We start from the raw sequence: 20586 nt of genomic DNA, 5'->3' as shown, positions 1-20586 counted from the left end.
CTATTGCCTTGGGAGACTGACCTAAGAAAACAGGTACAATTTATGTGAGAGAATTTTTGCCTCTGCTCTCTTCTAGGAGTTTTATGGTGTCATGTCTTATGTTTAATTCTTTAAGCCATTTTGAGTTTATTTTTGTGTATGGTGTGAGGGTGTGATCTAACTTCATTGATTTACATGAGGCTGTCCAGCTCTCCCAGCACGACTTGCTGAAGAGACTGTCTCTTTTTCATTGTATATTCTTCCTCCTTTGTCAAAGAATTGACCATAGGTGTAGGGGGTTATTTTTGGGCTCTCTATTCTGTTCCAGTGATCCATATGTCTGTTTTTGTACCAATACCATGCAGTTTTGATTACTGTAGCTTTGCAGTATTGTCTGAAGTCTGGGAGGGTTATGCCTCCTGCTTTGTTCTTTTTCCTCAGGATTACTGTGGCAATTTTGGGTCCTTTATACTTCCATATAAATTTTAGAAGGATTTGTTCTAGTTCTGTGAAAAATGTCATGGGTAATTTGATAGGAATTGCATTAAGTCTGTCGACTGCTTTGACCATTTTAACAAGATTAATTCTTCCAATCCAAGACCAAGGGATATCTTTCCATTTCTTTGAATCATCTTCAGTTTTCTTTATTAATGTTTTATAGTTCTCAGCATAAAAGTCTTTCACCTCCTTGGTCAGGTTTATTCCTAAGTATCTTTTTTGGGGGGTGTGATTTTAAAAGGTTTTTTTTTTGTTGTTTTTTTTGAATTCCCTTTCTGATTATTTCACTGTCAGTTTAAAGAAATGCAACCAATTTCTGTATGTTAATCTTGTATCCTGCTACCTTGCTGAATTCATTTATCAGTTCTAGTAGCTTTTGTGTGGAGTCTTTAGGGTTTTCTATAAATAGTTTCACGTCATCTGCATATAATGACAATTTTACCTCTTCCCTTCCAACTTGGATACATTTTCTTTCTTTTTCTTGTCTGATTGCTGTGGCAAGGACTTCCACTACTATGTTCAATTGAAGTGGTGAGAGTGAGCATCCTTGTCCTGTTTCAAATTTTAGTGGAAAGGCTTTCAGCTTTTCAGTATTATATTGGCTGTTGGTTCGTTATAAATAGCTTTTATGATGTTGAGATATGTTTCCCCTATACCCACTTTGGTAAGAGTTTCTATCATGAATCGATGTTGAATTTTGTCAAATGCTTTTTCTGCATCTATTGAGATGATCATGTGCTTTTTGTCCTTTGTTGCTGTAGTATAGCACACTAATTGATTTGCATATGTTGAACCATCCTTGTGAACTTGGGATGAATCCAATTTGGTTGTGGTGTATGATCTTTTTTATGTGTTGTTGGTTTCAATTCACTACTATTCTGTTGAGAATTTTTGCATCTATATTCATCAAAGATATTGGCCTGTAATTTTTTTTGGTGGTATCTTTGTCTGGTTTTGGTATTAGGGTGCTGGTGGCCTCACAGAATGTCTTTGGGAATGTTCCTTCCTCTTCAACCTTTTGGAAGAGTTTGAGAAGGATCGGTATAAATTCTTCTTTGTATGTTTGGTAGAATTCACCTGTGAAGCCATCTGTTCCTGGACTTTTGTTTGTAGGGAGTTTCTTTGGGGTTTTTTGTTTGTTTGTTTGTTTTTTAACAGATTCTATTTCACTTCTAGTGATTGGTCTGTTCAAATTATCTATTTCTTCTTGATTCAATTTAGGTGGGCTGTATATTTCTAGAAACTTTTCCATTTCTTCTAAGTTGTCAAATGTGTTGGCATATAATTGTTTATATTATTCTCTTATGGTATTTTGTATTTCTGCAGTATCAATTGATGTTACTCCTTTTTCATTTCTTATTTTATTTGGGTTCTCTGTCTTTTCTTCTTGGTGAGCCTGGCCATAGGTTTGTCAATTTTGTTTACCCTTTCAAAGAACCAGCTCTTGGTTTTATTGATTTTTTTCTATTGTTTTTAAAATCTTTATTTTATTTATTTTCTCTCTGATTTGATTATTTCCTTCCTTCTGCTGACTTTAGGTTTTGTTTGTTCTTCTTTTTCTAATTCTTTTAGGTGGTAGGTTAGGTCGTTTGAGATTTTTCTTGTTTCTTGAAGAAGGGTTGTATCGCTATGAACTTCCCTCTAAGAAATGCTTTTGCTGCATCCCATAGATTTTGTATGGTTGTGTTTTCATTGTCACTTGTCTCGAGGTATTTTAAATTTTCCTTTGATTTCCTCATTGACCCTTTTTTTTTTTTAATAGCATGTTGTTTAGTTTCCATGTAATCGTTTTTATCTCTTTTCTTTTTCTGAGGTTGATCTGTAGTTTCATCCCATTGCGGTCAGAAAAGATGCTTGAAATAATTTCTGTATTCTTAAATTCATCAAGATTTGTTTTGTGCCCTAGTATATGGTCAGTCCTAGAGAATGTTCCATGTGCACTTGAAAATAATGTATATTCTGGTTTGGGGGGGGGGGAGGTAATGTCCTGAAAATATCAATTAAGTCTGACTGTTCTATTGTATCATTTAGGATCTCTGTTGCCTTATCGATTCTCTGTCTGGAAGATCTGTCCATTGATGTAAGTGTGGTGTTAGTCTCCTACTACTATTGTATTCCTGTCAATTGCTCCCTTTATGTCTGTTAGTATTTATGTATTTGGGTGCTCCTATGTTAGGTGCATATATGTTGACGAGTGTAAAATCCTCTTCTTGTATTGCTCCTTTTGCATTATATAGTGTCCTTTATCTTTCTTTATGGCCTTTGTTTTAAAGTCTGTTTTGTCTGATATGAGTATTGTGATCCCCGCTTTCTTGTCATTTCTGTTTGCAGGAGGTATCTTTTTTCCACTTTCTCACTTTCAGTCTGTGTGTGTCCCTTACCCTAAAGTGGGTCTCTTGTAGACAGCATATTGTAGGCTCTTGTTTTATTATCCAATGTGCCACTCTCTGTCTCTTGATTGAAGCATTTAGCCCATTGACATTTAAGCTAATTATTGATAAATATGTATTTATTTATTGGCATTTCAGCCTTGTTTTCCAGTTGATTCTGTGTTTCTTTTTTGTTCCTTTTTCTTTTTCTCCTTTTGTGGTTTGATGTGTTCCTTTTATATTATGCTTGTGTTCTCTTCTTTTTGGTGTTTGCGAATCTATTATATGTTTTTGATTTGTGGTTACCCTGTTTTTCAAGTAAAATTGAAAAGTTGTTTACAACTTTCAAGGAAGTTAACCACTTCCTGTATCTGCTTGCTTTAGATGATAGTCATATAGGTTCAATCTATAGTCATATAGGTTCAATCACATTCTAAAAAAAAAAAAAAAAATCTACGTTTTTCTTACTCTCCTCCTCCACATTTTGTGATTTTGATGTCCTCCTTTACATCTTCATGTTTATCCTTTTGCTGTTCATTGTGCTTATCATTGCTTTCATAAGAATTTTTTTTTTTTCCTTTTAATCTGTATACTGGCTTATATAAGTGATTTACTTTCCAATTGTGATTTCCTCTTTCCTATGGCTTCTTGCTTCTTTTATATTTAGAGAAGACCTTCCAATATTTCCTTTAGTGTAGGTTTAGTATTGCTGTATTCTTTTAGTTTTTGCTTGTCTGAGAAATTCTTTCTCTCTCCTTCTATTCTAAATAATAATCTTGCTGGGTAGAGTTTCCTAGGTTGCAGATTTTTCCCTTAGGACTTTGAACATATTTTGCATCTCCCTCCTGGCCTGCAGCATTTCTGTAGAGAAATCAGCTGATAGCCTTATGGGGGTTCCCTGGTAATTAACTCTTTTTCTCTTGCTGCCTTCAGAATCCTCTTTAACTTTTGCCATTTTAATTATATGATGTCTTGGTGTAGGTCTGTAGTGTTCATCTTTTTTGGGACCCTCTGTGCTTCCTGTATCTGGATATGTTTCCTTCTTTAGGTTTGGGAAGTTTTCAGCCATAATTTCTTCAAATACATTTTCAATCCCCTTTTCTCTTTCTTCTCCTTCTGGAATCCTTATTATGCGTAGATTGGCACACTTTATATTATCCCATAAGTAAGTCTCTTAGATTGCTTTCTTTTTTTTTTTTTTTTTCCATTTGACTTTCTGTCTGCTGTCCTGGTTGGGTTATTTCCACTATTCTATCTTCCAGATCACTTATTTGTTCTTCTGCATTATTCATTCTTCTGTTCACTGCCTTGAGCTCAGCTTTCATCTCAGCAAATGAGGTTTCTAATTTTTCTTGGCTACTCCTTCTAGTTTTTTACAGTAATCTGCATTTCTGTCAATAGCCTTTCTTAATTAATTCCTTCAGTATTTTCATTATCTCCTTTTTGAACTTGGTGTCTATTAGACTCCATTTCATTGTTTTTCAGGGGTGTTCTCTTGATCTTTTAACTGGGAGTGGTTCCTGTGCTGCTTCATTTTACTTATATTTCTCTTGCTCTATGAGTTTAGGAGAAACAATTATCTACTGTGGTCTTGGAGGGCTATTTTTATGTGGGAGCATCTCGGCGCCAGGGCTGCTTTTAGTGTGGGTGCCTGTTGCCTCTTTCCTCAGCGTGTGCTGTTACCACCTTGATAGGGGTGCGACTGGTGTTGTGACCAGAGCCTGCACCAGATGTTAACCAGGACCTCCTATGTGCTCTGTGACTGTCGCAGCCCTGTCAGGGGTGGGGTCTGCTTCCTAGCTGCTGGAATAGAAGCCCCAGCCCATTTCTGAGCTGCGTTTCTGAGATGTGGTGCAAGGTAGGAGGAATTGGGGCACTCCCACTGGGAGAGGATGAGGACTCCTCCACTGGAGCTGTCCACCTGTGAGTGTGCTGTGTGGTGCCACCTGTCACCCGTTGTGCAGGCTCACAAGGTACACTGTTGTTGGCACTGCCCTCAGCCCTGCCTACACCGTGGGGTACTTTCCCACTGTTAATACTTATCCACTGTTAAGCTTCTATACTATTTTATTATAATATAGTGTTTAGACCAACATAGGTGAATCTTATACCCCAATTTCATTTTGTTTAAATTTATATATCATAATTCACCTAATCTACAGAATCTATTTTTTTTCCCACATATTCATGTCATTGGTGTCAGGATGGATTCACATAATTTGGCAGGTTTTTCCTTAGTGGTACGTAAATTATGGGGATGTCTTATCATCAGTGGTGTCTGATATTTGATGAACTAGGGCACTTGTAGGGAATTATACGTCCAGGTATTTTTCCCCTGCATCACTTTTTGACTCTATAGCCTGTTTGTTAGGTCTTTCTCTACTGCTCTGCCACTCATCACACTGCAGCCATGTGGCTCCTTCAGGTCTCAGCTTAAATGTCACTCCCTTTCAGAAGCCTGTTGACCACCCAATTGAAATCAGCTCTATGGCCCAGAAACATTTCCTATCCTATTACCCAGTTTTATGATCATCAAGGCACTTGCTGTGATATTTTCAATTATTTGTCTCTTTCCTCACTAAAGCATAAGCTCCAGGAGAATAGAGCTCTGGCCTATCTTGTTCAACACAATATCCCAGCACTTGGAATAGAGCCTGACACCAAGTAGGTGCTCAAATATTTCTAGAAGGAAGACTTTGGAAAAATAATGCTAGGCTATGGACACAGTATCTAGTCATTTAGCAAGGTAGTATGTTTCAAATTTATAAAGAACATTGCTTCCTTATTTTTCTACGGAAAAGAATCTCATCTCTATAAATCATTTTGTCGGGAAGATCCATTTCTGATTGCTATCCAGTTAAATATAATTTCAGAAATACACTAATGGCATATACTAAGAATAATTTCCATAGCATGGAACAATTCATACCATCCTTAATTTATTTGTATGTATCCCAAACCTACCTACTCTCGACCAGAACTGATATATCAAACAGGTGGCGAACTAGGAGGAGAAGAAAAAGGTTGTTTCAGAAAATGCAAGAGTGTGATTACCTTCAACTTTTTAAATTTTAAGAAGAGTAGTTGTCTCTCTCTTCCAAAGGAAAGATGAAGTTAAAATTACTGTTTATACTTATAAATTTATTTCCCCAGCCCAATTCAAAAAATTAATTGAAATAAAAGTTTGCAGAACATCTAACAAGAACGATAATGAATACCTGTCCATTTCTTTAATACGTTTCACATGTATGACAAAAGGATAAAATAAGAAGGCTGAAATTCTGAAAAACTGTAAATTTCTGTTTTTTAATTGAAAAAAAGCCCATGATTCTTTGGGAGGTGATACAAGATTGTTTGTTTTCCAGTCAGATCATAATTTCTACAATTTCTGTAATAACCATAAATTCCAAGGGTTCCCGTTCTCCCCACCCCAATTCACTTTTGGCACCTATACATGAAATATCACTTCTGAAAAATGGGGAAAAAATATGCTGAGTACTAGGTTTTTATCACTGTCCTCCTTTCCTCATGAAAAATTTTCTGACTGCTGAATTCAGAATATTGATACAAGAAAGACAATATCTCATCCATAAAAATCTTTTTCTAACTAACTAGATGGCTGTCTCAGAAACAAATTTATATTAGAAACAGCAGCCAATTCTCAGCGGTAAAGGGGCAGTGGCTTCTCCACTTCTTCTGAATTTACTGAGCAATTCTATGAGAGGTAGCAGGTGTCTGGCACAGGCTCTGGCTTCATGATTTTAGAACACAATCTTAAGTCATCACGTTCTTCAGAAGAACTTGGGCTACACTGAAAGAAACAAAAGAAAAGGTCCTCTCAACCTCTGCAGGGAGGAGCGGGTCAGGACAGAGCGTGGGTTACAGGTGGAGAAGGAGGGGCCTGACCCTATGAGTGGCAATTAGGAGAGGATTTAGCCAAAGGACTTCTTTTAAAAATTCTGATTAGAAAAGTATATCATTTATACAGTATATTGCTCTTGAGTCTTCATGTCGCTTATTAAAAACGAAGCTCCTACACAGAAATCAGGATGCCACAGGAGAAAAGCAGCCAACACAGACCGTAACTGGCTGCTATTTAACTATGAAGAACACAACCTTCATATTTCATATTGAGAAGGATTTCTGAGCTTGGTGTTGATCTGTTTGGCCCCATTCAACTTTGTTTTTTTAGCTCTGCTTCAGAGCCACAGGGTATGGCCAAGAGACCCAAAACAATCTCCCAATTTTCCAGCGTCATTAGAACCTAGTGGATGTTTCTGAGAACTACTGTTGAGCTGACAAGGGTGGGGGGAGCCTCACCCCACCCTCGCTTCCCAAGATCTAATAAAACAAGACACTTTTATTTCAAAACGAAAGACGCTAATGTTACAAAACTGGGGAAAAAATAAGAAGCTAGGACAGTCCTTCTTAATTAACACTTGGCTAATGCCTGCCTGTAGCACTACATACGTGGCTTATTTTAGGAAGGAGAAGAAGGAGGAAACTCTGAAACCTCCCGACAGAGGAGCCGTCCCATTGCACAGTCAAGGGCTTATTTCTTCTGCCAGCCACCGGTTCACAAATATTTTCCCCATTTATAGAAGCGTGTGTGAATGAGGTTGGGGAGAGCAGGGAACAGGCCGAGAGGTCGACTGGAGTCTTGGCTTGAGGAACCTGCCCTCTCTTCTTAGTGGCGACCGACTTGGTCCAGCACCTCGACCTTCACAGTAAGCAACATCTTTCTTTAAAACTTTTCTTGTTCTTGCTGCTTTTCTTGCCATTCTTGTCTTTGTTTTCTGACATCTTCTTTGCTCTGATCTCTCTCATGAGGTCAAAGAACACCTGGGGTGGGGAGAAAGGGGTGAAAAGAACAAGGAAGAAAAAGCCATTTAATGATTTAATGAAGCAATTCGACCAAGCAGGATATGTAGTTACAGTTTAAAGTATATATAAAGCCAAATGTATTCTTAAAAACCACGGGCCATCAAAAACAAGAGGTCAGGCTTCCCTGGTGGCGCAGTGGTTGAGAGTCTGCCTGCCAATGCAGGGGACACGGGTTCGAGCCCTGGTCTGGGAGGATCCCACATGCCGCGGAGCAACTGGGCCTGTGAGCCACAACTCCTGAGCATGCGCGTCTGGAGCCTGTGCTCCGCAACAAGAGAGGCCACAATAGTGAGAGACCCCGCGCACCGCAATGAAGAGTGGCCCCCACTTGCCGCAACTAGAGAAAGCCCTCGCACAGAAACGAAGACCCAACACAGCCATAAATAAATAAATAAATAAGCAAATATGATTAAGAAAAATATATTTAAAAAAACAAACAAACAAAAGGTCTAGGGCTTCCCTGGTGGCGTGGTGGTTAAGAGTCCGCCTGCCAATGCAGGGGACCCAGGTTCAAGCCCTGGTCTGGGAAGATCCCACATGCCACAGAGCAACTAAGCCCGCATGCCACAACTACCAAAGCCCACATGCCTAGAGCCCACGCTCCACAACAAGAGAAGCCACCGCAATGAGAAGCCCACGCACCGCAACGAAGACCCAACGCAGCCAAAAATAAAAATTAATTTTTTAAAAAACCCAAAAAACAAAAGGTCTAGAGCAGATGAGAACATTAGAAACGTATTCTAATTCCACAAAGGAAACCTCTCTGCTCACATCATATAATGGGTCAAGCTAAGGGCAGCAGCGTCATACCGTTACTACGATTCAGCAGCTTATTTCACGCTGATGAAACCTGTTCTGGGGATAAGTGTGATGAAGGATGAAACATCACAGGACAGACCGACAACAGTTTGTGAAACTTACAGACACCGAGAGTGACGACAGTCAGCAGGCGTCCTGGCTTCCAGCCACCGGGACAGGGAAGGGAGGAGAGTGCCTCGGGGCCCTGCCACATTCCACCGAGCTGGTGAGTCCTCCCCTGACTCTACAGGCACGAGTGCCATCACGCAGGACGGCTTCGCAGCCTGACCCCGACGGCAGACTGGGGAACGCGGTGGGCGGGGAGGAGGAGGGGATGCAGCTTGAACAAACGACGGGGCCCCCGACGCGGGGGGCAGAGGGGGTGCCACCCTCCCCACGTCTGCCCCTCCCTGCCTCGCTCCCGTGATGCCAGCTGCAAGGGGCCTCATCAAGAGCTGATGAGACGTGTCCTTTGAATGCCAGCGTGCTATCAGTTGTCACAGTGGTCTGGGTTTTGCCCTCTGCTACCAGCAACCATGCCCGGGTACCGACTACATGCCAGCAGCCGAAATACGCCTCCTACAAAGAAAGATTTGCGGTTTCTCACAGAGAAGACGGAAAGTGTGAGATTGAGCGTAGCCTCTGACCTTCGGACGTTTGCGCAGAACAGGCTCCTGTTACTTTCTAGAGGAAAGCGAGACTGAGCTTTCTGAGTGGGGGACTCCACGAGCCCTCACCACTAGCTCAGGGTGCAGGAAAGGACCCCCCCAACTGCATCAGGCTGACCTAAGCACCCCTCTCCTCCAGCCTCTCAGGAAAGCGCTCCCTCCCCCATAACAGGGGCCGTGAACAGCTACGAATGTCGCCGGTTTTTCCTTGTCCTAGCAGCAGAAGGCAGGCGGAGGGAGGGGAAGGGCGTGTGTCCAGCTTCAAATGATGCCCAAGCTGTTCATCGCCAGTCTCATCGACAACCTCCTTTCCTTGGAACTGTTCACAGTGAACACAACGCTGCCCGGCATCAGCTTCTGCTGGTTCCCGTTTGGCAGGTCCGGCGGGTCCCGGCCAGGAAGGGGAGGTGACAAGCCGGTGTGACAGCTCCCGCCCCCCAGGTCGACAGTTCCAAGCCCGGAAAGTCTTCCTGATTTTTAAAAAATGAAGTGTGTGACTGGACTTCCTGTGTGTTTTCTAATTCTACAGCTAGAAAACAATTTGATAGGAACGGAAAGATTTGGAAATGCACAAGAATCAACGTTAAGAGCTGAGATAACAATCAGAGAAAAAGGAGCTGCTGTGGGAACCTGCTTCGCACGGCAGATGCAGCTTAACAGACTGACGTCGTTGGAGAGGCTTCCAAAGCGGACGCCTTCCGACACCAGCGTCCTTCCAGCAACCCTGCAAGCTGAAGTGACACCTGGTTTCAAATCCCTTCCTCCTCAGGTGAGAAGCAAAGGAGAAAGGAGGAGGGATGTGAGGGATTCAGGTGCTGCACAGACGGAGCAGACGAGTCCACGGCGTGGCTGCAAAGTGACGCGCGTTGGCCTTACGGGAACCCAGGCTGTGACGGCAGAGAGAGGACCTCAGCTTTTAGGTGGTCGATTTTAGCTCTGGGGCCACCGCTGTGAACTCCAGCTTTTTAAAAGAAGGCCTCACAATCGCAATCACTGGAAGGTGGGTTTTCAAACCGTCGGTGTGCATCACTGTCAAGGTCATCCTTTCCTTCGCCTCAGAGATTTGAACGAAAAACTACGCTGGGGCTGGGGAAGAGGGGAGGGATCCCTGGACGCACAGACGAAGTTATAAAGGCTGGACCCCTTGGCCCTGCCGGTGGGCAGGGAGGTGAAGAGAACAAATCTACCCAACCCGCCAGCGAGGGCAAAGTCAAGGGCCCCCGGAGGCGCCGGCCCCGCCCCTGGAGGACACGGGCCGCGGAGGCCGCGAGGGCAGCGTCTGCGGAGGCCGCGCCTCGCCCGCCCGACGGCGCGCACCTGACCCGGCTCCGGGGGGCCGCACCCTCCCCGAGCCGCTCGTGCGGACGCCCGGACCCCCGGGAGGCGCCCCCCCCGGCTCCCCAGGACCGGCAGGTGGGGAGCGGGGCCCACCTTGTCCACGTTGGCCCGCGTCTTGGCCGAGGTCTCCACGTACTGCACGCCCCACTCCTCGGCCTTGGCCCTGGCCTCCTCCAGCGGCACCTGCCTCCGCTCCTGCAGGTCAGACTTGTTCCCCGCAACCAGCAGCGGGACTTTATCTTCTTCCGCCTTAACGCGGAGGATCTGTTCCCTGGGCGACAGGTCAAGAAGAAGGCGGCTGAGCAGGCCAGGCCGGGCGCCGGTCCCCCCCACAGGCGGGCCGCTGGCCCAGGCCCGTCCCCAGGGAGCGCCCCTCCCGCCCGTGGCCAGCCAGCGCCTGCCGGCTCCGCTCCCAGCTTGCTGCGCCCCGGGGACCCGGGCACCCACTACCGACGCGGGTCTGGGGGCTTCCCTGGCGGTCCAGTGGTTAGGCCTCCACGCTCCCAATGCAGGGGGTCCGGGTTCCATCTCCGGTGGGGGAACTACGATCCCGCAGGCCGCGCGGTGTGGCCAAAAAATCAATAAATATAACGAACAGTAAAACGGGAGAAAAGTTCTTAAAAAAAAAAAAAAACAACGCAGGTTTCTGGGCCCAGGAGCAGATACTTGGGCAGGAGCCCAGGGTTCTGCATTTCAACAGCATCCCCAATTTACGCTTCGGCCAGAAAACAAAACAAAGGAGAAACCTGGGACCCTCTATGGTAGAAACCAGATGAAAGAAGTATCTTCATATACAAAACGCTTAATAATGCCCCTGGGGAAAAAAAAGTCTGATTTCTTTGTGAGAATAAAAGCCATGAAACCCAGGGGTTTTCATATGGTCTGTTAGCAGACCGTGAAATCAATGCAAAACCGGTGATTCTTTTTCCTCAGTCAAGTAGCATATTACAGAAAAGCAAAGCAACATTAGAGGGACGCTCACAGTAAAGGTAAGTATGGTTTTCTGCCACTCCTGCTTCAACTCTGTCTGCATCTGTGCACCCCGCCCCCGCCCACGTCTGTGAGGCAGGAGCCCTACTTCAACGTGCATTATTTTTCTACTACAAAGTGGGGGGGAAAAAATGAAATACTACAAGGCCTATGGAAAAGTACTTCCAAAACATCTTCTCTAAAATAACTGCTACCTGTAGCACATTAAAGTTTACCTCTACTAAAAATAATCAGCTACCTAAAATCATTTTGGAAAAACAGAGTATTCAAGAAATTAAATATTCCGCTTCCATTATTTTGAACCAGGGGGAACCTGCCTACTTCTGTATTCCCACACATTCCCAAAAGAGACCCCTTCAAAAACGTATTTGGTGGGGATTTGCACTTTTACATAATACGGGATGACATTTCATAATAATAAAAACGTTTAAATTTTTTCCCATACAGTCGGTTTCACTACCAGATATCAGTTTTTTACAGTTGGGGTCTAGTGGACTTACAGTGTCATGTTAGTTTCAGGTGTGCAGCACAGCGACTCAGTTACACATATACGTGTATCCCTTCTTTTCCAGATTCTTCTCCCTTATCGGTTATTACAAGATAGCGAATAGAGTTGGCTGTGCTGTACAGCAGGTCCTTGTTGGTTCTCTACTTTGTATGCAGACTGTGTGTCTGTTAATCCCAAGCTCCTGATTTATCCCCTGCTTTAAGCAAAATGAAAAATAAGCAGATGCTTGAAACCTGTCTCTGAGGAGCTTTGCCACACCCTGCATTTCACAGGGGTCAAAGAGCACAGGCTATGCTTAGAAGTTAGTGATCAGTAAACATGGTGAACAGTAAAAACTGATCACATTCTGGCTCATTAGTCTTGCAGAGGCGTGACTAATCACCTCATCGATAAACATATTGAACGAGAAACAGGAGTACCAAGCTCTGGTCTCTTGTAACAAGCCTAAAAGTTTCAAGGAAGAGAGGGTGTACTGACATTTTGTTTTATGTTGGAGCCTTTCCGTTTGGAAGATAAATGCAGAAACGCTGTTTTAAAACTGCTAACAGGCGAGAAGCGACTGAGTTTAACCGTAAGGGCTCCGAGGATCTACCCACACAGCCGTCTGCTTCCAGCGCCGTGGGAAACCGGGGCGGCCTGGGGCTTTTATCGAACTGCCCAGAGTTCAAGCCACAAGCACTAACTTCCCCTTCCTTTCTCTTTTAGGTCATCACCTGTCCTTTCTCTTCTTTCATAACAACCAAAACCCTCCTCCCAGGAGGAAGTAAGGAGGCACGAGTGTATCTGTGTGTGTGTGTGTGTGTGTGTGTGTGTGCAGTGACTGGGGGCACAGCCAGCGCTTCCTTTATGGTGACTCACGGGCCGATGGGAAACCCAAGGCTCAGGACAGGGAAGAAAATAGGGTGGTGAGTGCATCCGTCCTGTTCGGTCCTCAAGAAGGCATCACAGCAGGATCGTGTTGATGCAAAGCCAACTGTGAACACGTGGACTATAGCCACTTAGAGAAGCTTCTCGGTACAGCAGGAAGAGCTACAAGTAACAGGGTTTCTCACAGGGAGTCCTAGCCGGTTAACAGCTCACAACACACACGCCACAGTTGCCGAGAACTGCATCATCCGCCCCCCGGAGGCTTGGGGTCACGAAGACAACAACTGAGGCTCCGCCTGACTCCTGTCGCCTTGCTCTGCCCGTCTCCCCAGAGGCCGCTCCTGAGCGCTGCCCCCCCCCCACGCCCACTGATGCTCCTTCCACATCTCGGGGGGATGTTCGGCTTCCTCGTTCTCACCTTCGGCTGATGACCTTCACTTCTGACCAGAACTTGCTAAAGAATGAGAAAAGATTACTGGTTGTTTCCTTCCTTTTTAGTTCCCTATTAGACTCTAGTTCTGGTTCTTAGAATAAAAAGTCTCCTGGGGACTTCCCTGGCGGTCCAGCGCTTGGGACTCGGCACTCTCACTGCATGGGTTGGATCCCTGGTTGGGGAACTAAGATCCCGCACGCCACGCAGTGTGGCCAAAAAATAAAAAGTCACCTGGATGGATCTGTTTATAAGGAGGGGGATGAAAAGTGTGTAAGGGAGCTGGGACAGGGATGGGGAAGAGAGAGACCCTTCCCGCTAGAACCCCTGGGAGCATCACCTTGTGCCCACACAGTGAGAAGGGCCTGGGGCCGCCACACCATGAAGGGCTCTCCTTAGGAAATCTAAGTCTAACGCGTCATTTTATTTCATCTCATCAACAAGAGCATTTTCAGGTAAAGAGACAGAACGCTAAGGACACTTGCCCTGGGTCACAGTACTGTGACAGGGTGGGGACTCAGACCCCCCGGGTCTGTGTGACCCTGAAGCCGGTGCTTTCTGCCCCACTGAGCTAATGTCCCCAAGGGAGCAGCACACGGTCACTCTGACCCAAGGCGTCCACTCTCCCGACATCTGAGGTTTCAGAAGCCTCAAAGTAGAGCAGAACTGTTGCTTTTCTAGCAAAATTGGGAAAAAGATAAAGATAGTTAACGCTTAACAACCCCTGTCTCCCGGGATTTACATGAAAACAAAACCACCGGCTCTTGACTGTATGGAATGGCTTCGTCCTCTCTAGGAACAACAGATCCTTAAGATCATTTATATGTGGAAGTTACAAACCTAAGAAGCCCAAAGAGAGCATAACAAATGACGAGCTGTAAAGTGCCAAGATCCAGAAAGCCCCAGCAAGCTCTTCAGAGAGATTTCGTCCCGAGACGTACTCCGCTCAGCCCCAACCTCCTTCCAAGGCTGCCAAGAACAGAAGGCAGAGGGCCCCCTGGGACGCACCTGAACTCGGCAGTCGCTGTGAATGACTCGTGCTCAGTGATGGAGAACACAAGGAGGAAGCCCTCCCCGCTCCGGAAGTAGTTGTCGCGAATGGCCGCGTAGTCCTCCTGTCCGGCCGTGTCCAGGATGTCTATCTGGACTTCCTCCCCGTCCAGGACCACTTTCTTCCTGTAACTGTCAGCCTTGGTAGGTTCATAGTCCTCCACGAACTGAGCAAATAGACGACACAATTAGTAGTTAACCAAGTTCTAAGAGAAAGAAGAGCTGCCAAAAAATAAATTTCAATATATGGGTGCTTTGCTTATCATCAACTGAGGCTTTACTGAGTGCTGATAATTATCACACCACATGTAAGGCACTAAGGATAGAGATAACTCCTTAGGTAGTACTTCTTTGTTGCTTCCAATTCCACCATTTGTTATTTTGTTTTTAAACAATAAGAAAAGATATTCCCATTTTACAGATGAGAAGAGACCAAGCAGAGAGCAGAACGCTTGGCAATATTCTTGTCAGTATAAAATTACAGTTAAACACTGGCAAGGGTAAGAAACAGGAGCTCTTATTCATAATCAACAGAATTATAAAACTCCTCTGAAAAGTAACTGGTCAAGAGGTACTCAGAGGCTTAAATAAAAATACAACATGAAAATCTCCAAATGGGTCAAAGATTAAATGTTAAAAATAAAATCCTCAAGTACTAGAAGAAAACATGGGTGAAATCCCTTTATTACCTTGAAGTAGGGAAGGCCTTTTTAACTATGACTCAAAATCCAGAAGCCATGTAAGAAAAAATTGATAAATTAGACTACATAAAAAGTTTTAAAACTTCTGTATGACACAACACACTATAAACAAAGACAAATGACGAGCAGGGAAAAAGTATTTAAACCCATATCATAGAGAACTATACATTAACTAGAAACAGGGAGGGAAAAAAGATCAACAAGCCGATGGGAAAAAGTGGCAACAGACATAAACAATTCACAGAAAAATAAACACATATGATGTTAAACATATGAAAAGATGTTCATCCTCACTAATAAAGAAAATGGTAACTACGTGGAGATACCATTTTTCACCTACCAGACTGGCAAAAGTCCCAAAGTGTGACAACACACCTCTTGCACATTGCTAATGGCAGGAGACAGCAGTACAGTCTGTACGGAGACCAACATGGCGACACCTAATCGAGTGAGAGAAGCAGTCCTCCCCCTAGGAATCTAATCTACAGACACACCTGCACAGCAACATACAAGGTTATCCACTGTGGCACCACGTGTAGCAGCAAAAGATGAAAAAGCACCCAAATGCCCAGGACAGGGATCCACAGAATGCAATGCTATGCAGCTACAAAAAATGAGGGAAAACACACCCTGGGAAGACAAAACAAAACAAATTTAAAAGCTGTTAAACAGGAAAACTGAAGCAAGTGAACGTAAATGAATATTAGATTGGTAATGTAACCCGACAGGGAAAGAATTAATTCAAGAGACTTTAAAAAAGAATATTTGGATAGAATACATCCCATTAAAAGAGACTAAGGACAAAAAAAATTCAAAGAAATGTTAAACTTCCCTCAGTGGTTATATTATTTAGTAGCAATGATATGAATATTTCAAAGCTATTTTCTTTATATTGCATTATACATAAAATAAGTAATTATTTTAATGATAGTATAAGTCGAGATATTCAGGAAAAAAAGTTAATGATAGCAATGTACTATTAAACTTGAATTCATGCTGGTATAACTGGATATCTCCACATGTGAAAGAATGAAGTTGGATCCCTACTTCACATCACATACAAATATTAACTCAAAATGGATCAAAGACTTAAATGCAAGAGCTGAAACTATAAACTCTTAGAAGGAAACGTAAGGTGGAAATCTTCATGACCTTGGATTTAGCAATGCATTCTTAGATATGACACCAAAAGCACAAGCAACAAAAGGAAAAAATAAACTGGACTTTATCAAAATTTAAAAATTTCATGCCTCAAAGGACACCACCAAGAAAGTCAAAAGACAATCCACAGGATAGCAGAAAATACCTGAAAAGCATGTATCTAATAAGGAACTTGTACCCAGAATATATAAATAACTCTTAAAACTCAACAATAAAAAGACAATTTTAAAATTAAATGAAATTAAATGCCAATTTAAAAATAGGCAAAGAAAAAAACAAATGAAGAAAAAATAGACAAAGGATCTGAACAGACATTTCTCCAAAGAAGATATACAAATGGCCAATAAGCACATGAAAAGATGCTCAACGTCACTAGTCATTAGGCAAATGCCAATCAAAACCATGAGATGCCGTTTTACACCCATTAGGATGCTGTAATCAAAAAGATAGACAATAACAAGCATTGGCGAGATTGCAGAGAAACTAGACCCGTCATACGTTGTAAAACGGTGCAGCTGCCATGGAAACACGGCCTTTTTGTAGTTCCCAAAAAGTTAAACACAGAGTTACCATATAATCCAGGAAATTTCTCACTTAGGTACACACCCAAGAGAATCTGACATGTCTACACAAAAACTTGTAGATGAATGTTCACAGCAACATTGCTCATAATGGCCAAAGGTAGAAACAATCCAAATATCTATCAGTTGACAAATGGATACAGAAAACGTGACATATCCAGACACTGGAGTATTATTCAGTCGTAAAAAGTAAGGAAGTACGGATTCATGCTACAACGTGGATGAACCTTGACAAATTATGGTTGGTAAAAGAAGCCAGACACAAAATATCACATAATATATGAGTCTATTTACATGAAACATCCAGAAGAGACGAATCTATGGAAACAGAAAGCAGATTCGTGGTGGCTGGGGGAAGGGGGTGGAGAGGGACCGCCAGTGGGTGAGGGGTGTCTTTCTGGGGGATGAGAATGTTCTGGAAGTAGTGGTGATGGCTGCACAATTCTGTGAATATACTAAAAACCACTGAATTGTACACTTACAAGGCTCAATTTTATGGTATGTGAGTTACAGCTCAATTTATTTAAAAGCATGAAGCACTGACACAGCCATAACATGGATGAACTTTCAAAACGTGATGCTCCAACTGCTGAGCCTGCGCGCCTGGAGCCTGTGCTCCGCCTCTCACAGCTACTGAGCCTGCGCGTCTGGAGCCTGTGCTCCGCCTCTCACAGCTACTGAGCCTGCGCGCCTGGAGCCTGTGCTCCGCCTCTCACAGCTACTGAGCCTGCGCGTCTGGAGCCTGTGCTCCGCCTCTCACAGCTACTGAGCCTGCGCGCCTGGAGCCTGTGCTCCGCCTCTCACAGCTACTGAGCCTGCGCGTCTGGAGCCTGTGCTCCGCCTCTCACAGCTACTGAGCCTGCGCGTCTGGAGCCTGTGCTCCGCAACGAGAGGCCGCGACGGTGAGAGGCCTGCGCACCGCGATGAAGAGTGGCCCCCACTTGCCACAACTGGAGAAAGCCCTCGCACAGAAACGAAGACCCAACACAGCCAAAACTAAATAAATAAATAAATAAAAATTTTTAAAAAACAAAAAAAACGTGATGCTCAGTGAGAGAAGCCAGACATAAAGGTCACACACTGTCTGATTCCACGTATGTAAAATGTCCAAACAGCACATCCACAGAAACAGAAAGCAGTTGCCAGGCCCGGGGCCGGTGGGGGGAGGTGCTAATGAGGAACGGCTGCTGCCGTGCAGGGCTCTTCTTTTTGGGGTGATACAAATGTTCTACGATTGCATTGTGGTGATGGCCACACATCTGCGTGAATACACTAAAAATCACTGAATGGTTCACTTTAAAAGGGTGAATTTCATGGTGCGTGAATTCCTCATAAAGCTAGCATTTAAATTTTTAAAAAATTTAAAAATCGAGTTGAAAATATCGATATGAACTTATGGACCCTTTAAAGGACCTTGTGTTGTCAATCAATAGCTACTAATTCAAATGATTTTAAATCTAAAGATAACCTAATACTAAAACTAAAGAGGGTACTTCCCTGGTGGCGCAGTGGTTAAGAATCCGCCTGCCAATGCAGGCGACACGGGTTCGAGCCCTAGGTCCAGGAAGTTCCCACATGCCACGGAGCAGCTAAGCCTGTGCACCACAACTACTGAGCCTGCGCTCTAGAGCCCACGAGCCACAACTACTGAGCCTGCGTGCCACAACTACTGAGCCTGCGCTCTAGAGCCCGTGAGCCACAACTACTGAAGCCCGTGCGCCTAGAGCCCGTGCTCCGCAACAAGAGGAGCCACTGCAATGAGAAGCCCCCGCAGGGCAACGAAGAGTAGCCCCCGCTCACCGCAACTAGAGAAAGCCCGCGCGCAGCAACGGAGACCCAACGCAGCCAAAAATACATGAATTAATTAATTTGAAAAATAAATAAAACTCAAGAGTCTCTTACATTCATATAACAATCTTAAAATAGAGAAAAGATGAAAATTTGCCTATGCTTCACAGCAGTGTCCTCCTGTTAATGTCCTTCCAGAGAGACAAATACATGACCCCCCCCCCAAGAAAACCACCCCAACACCCAGTGCGAACGTCTGCATACACCCTAAAGCACCTCGGTTGCCTGTTCCTGCACTTCCAAGGATGAAGCAGCAAGAGTCCCACCCGCTCCTTTGACGCTGTAAGTCAGAACGTCCCGCATACGGCAGCGGGGAGGGGCGTCCGCGCCGGCGAAGGGCGCTCACTGTGGGAGCTTAGATCACAGCCTTGACGCCTCCGTTCCTTGTCAGCAGGAGCCACCGCGCTGGCTTGCAGGGCTGCCGTGACCCCGCCGCAGACGCCCAGACACGCGGTCTAAGCCCAGCCCCTCACGCCTTGCTCGCGAGCGTGGCTGCCGCCCGAACCGGCCCGTGGCCAGCCTCCCCTCACCGGCACAGGCAGGCAGCTAAGAAGTCTTCGAGTGCGTCCGGCCAGGGGTCGCAAGGGCAAGCTCTCCCTCTGCCTCACTGCAGTCCCTGCCCATCTTTCCAAGTCAGAACTTAGACAAAAATAAAGACTTCCGAGGCTGTGGCTGCTTCCGTGATCCAGCTTTCCTGGAAATCCCACCACAGAAGCTAAAAGTTTTTTTTAAACGAAGGGCAAAGCACTGGACCAAGAACAAAGGGTCCAAATGGCTCGGGAGGCGTCAGCCGACCCTTATCTCCCAGCACGGGCCTCAGTTTCCTTTTCTCTGGCCTCCCGGACAGGGGGAGCCACTCCTGGCCGCTCCTCGGAACTGCTGGCAGAGCTTCAGGAAAAGCACGACCTGGCTCCAGCTCCAGAGGGATTTGGCAAAGGAGCCCCGGGGGAGTCTGCGATCAGCCGGGCTTGGCCGTCACCCCTAAGGTCTCTTCAAGCTCCAAAACTGTGATTCTAGAGGCAGACCCTTCAACCTCGCAGCCACTAGCCGGGCAGCAGGGGCTCAGCGGCCACAGGTGTTGGACAGCACAGATACAGAACACGCCCTGCATCACAGAAGGTTCTAGCAGGCAGCACTGTTAGGGGGATGGACGCAGCACTCCATCTCTTCTTCTGCTGCTGTGCTTTTATTTTACCGTTCCTTCAACAACTGCTGCTTTCTGGTCCCCACATACGTTAGCCAGGGGGAAACAGACTAAGGCCAGGCACAGCTTCCCCTTGGTTCTCTGCAGAAACTAGGAAGAAGAGAAAAAGCTCTTGATTCTTCCGCATCTCTTCCCCTCCCTCTTGCTGTACACACAGAAACATACGCAGGGAAAGTGAAACATGCCGTCTAGACTTCCCTGGTCTCCTGCGGCGTCAGCCACCAGGCTGGGCAGGATGGCTCCAACCTCACGGCGGAGTCGGGCTTGGGGTCCGAACGTGCTCTCAGATTTGGCACCCGGGGCCCCTCTGTCACCGCGTGGTAGAGCAGCGCCCCTCCCCTGACGTGACTCCGGCCAGGCCGCCCCCCAGACAGCAGCGCGACAGACCTTCCGGGCTGGACGACTCTCCCGTGCGGGGCCCTCCGGCGCCCTGCAGCACCTTCGGCAGCATCCCCGGCCTCCACCCACTGAGGGCCAGTCGCATCCCCCCACTGTGACGGCCCCAAATGTCCCCAGACGCTGCCCGTTACTCAGCGGTGGGGGGAGGACACACAGAACCCCCCCTCGTCTCCGTTAACACCTGCTCTTCTAACCCCGTTTCCCGCGTTTTAATTCCTCTCCTCGCTGTTGCTTCCTCCCCAGCCTCTGTTATAGAAGGAAAATAAGGAATCTTTAGGAAGCAAATCACATTTTTAAGGAAAAACAAATAAAG

The 20586-nt window shown here is 45.2% G+C and overlaps 1 protein-coding gene across 4 annotated transcripts in view; it reads right to left on the bottom strand.

The window, feature by feature from the left end:
• Positions 1-6125: 6125 nt before the first annotated feature.
• RALB (RAS like proto-oncogene B) overlaps positions 6126-20586 on the bottom strand; it is a 67672-nt gene continuing 53211 nt past the window's right edge. For all 4 annotated transcript variants that reach the window (XM_036858076.1, XM_036858078.1, XM_036858079.1 and 1 more), the window contains 3 exons: positions 14338-14546; positions 10628-10805; positions 6126-7688 (listed from right to left, as the gene is read on the bottom strand). In XM_036858076.1, the coding sequence (XP_036713971.1) occupies positions 7569-7688; positions 10628-10805; positions 14338-14546 (507 nt within the window). In that variant the 3' untranslated portion in view covers positions 6126-7568. The remainder of the gene's footprint in view (positions 7689-10627; positions 10806-14337; positions 14547-20586) is intronic.

The sequence above is a fragment of the Balaenoptera musculus genome, chromosome 7 (assembly GCF_009873245.2).
Source record: "Balaenoptera musculus isolate JJ_BM4_2016_0621 chromosome 7, mBalMus1.pri.v3, whole genome shotgun sequence".
NCBI classification, from domain to species: domain Eukaryota; kingdom Metazoa; phylum Chordata; class Mammalia; order Artiodactyla; family Balaenopteridae; genus Balaenoptera; species Balaenoptera musculus.
This window is presented reverse-complemented; position numbering and strand designations above follow the sequence as displayed.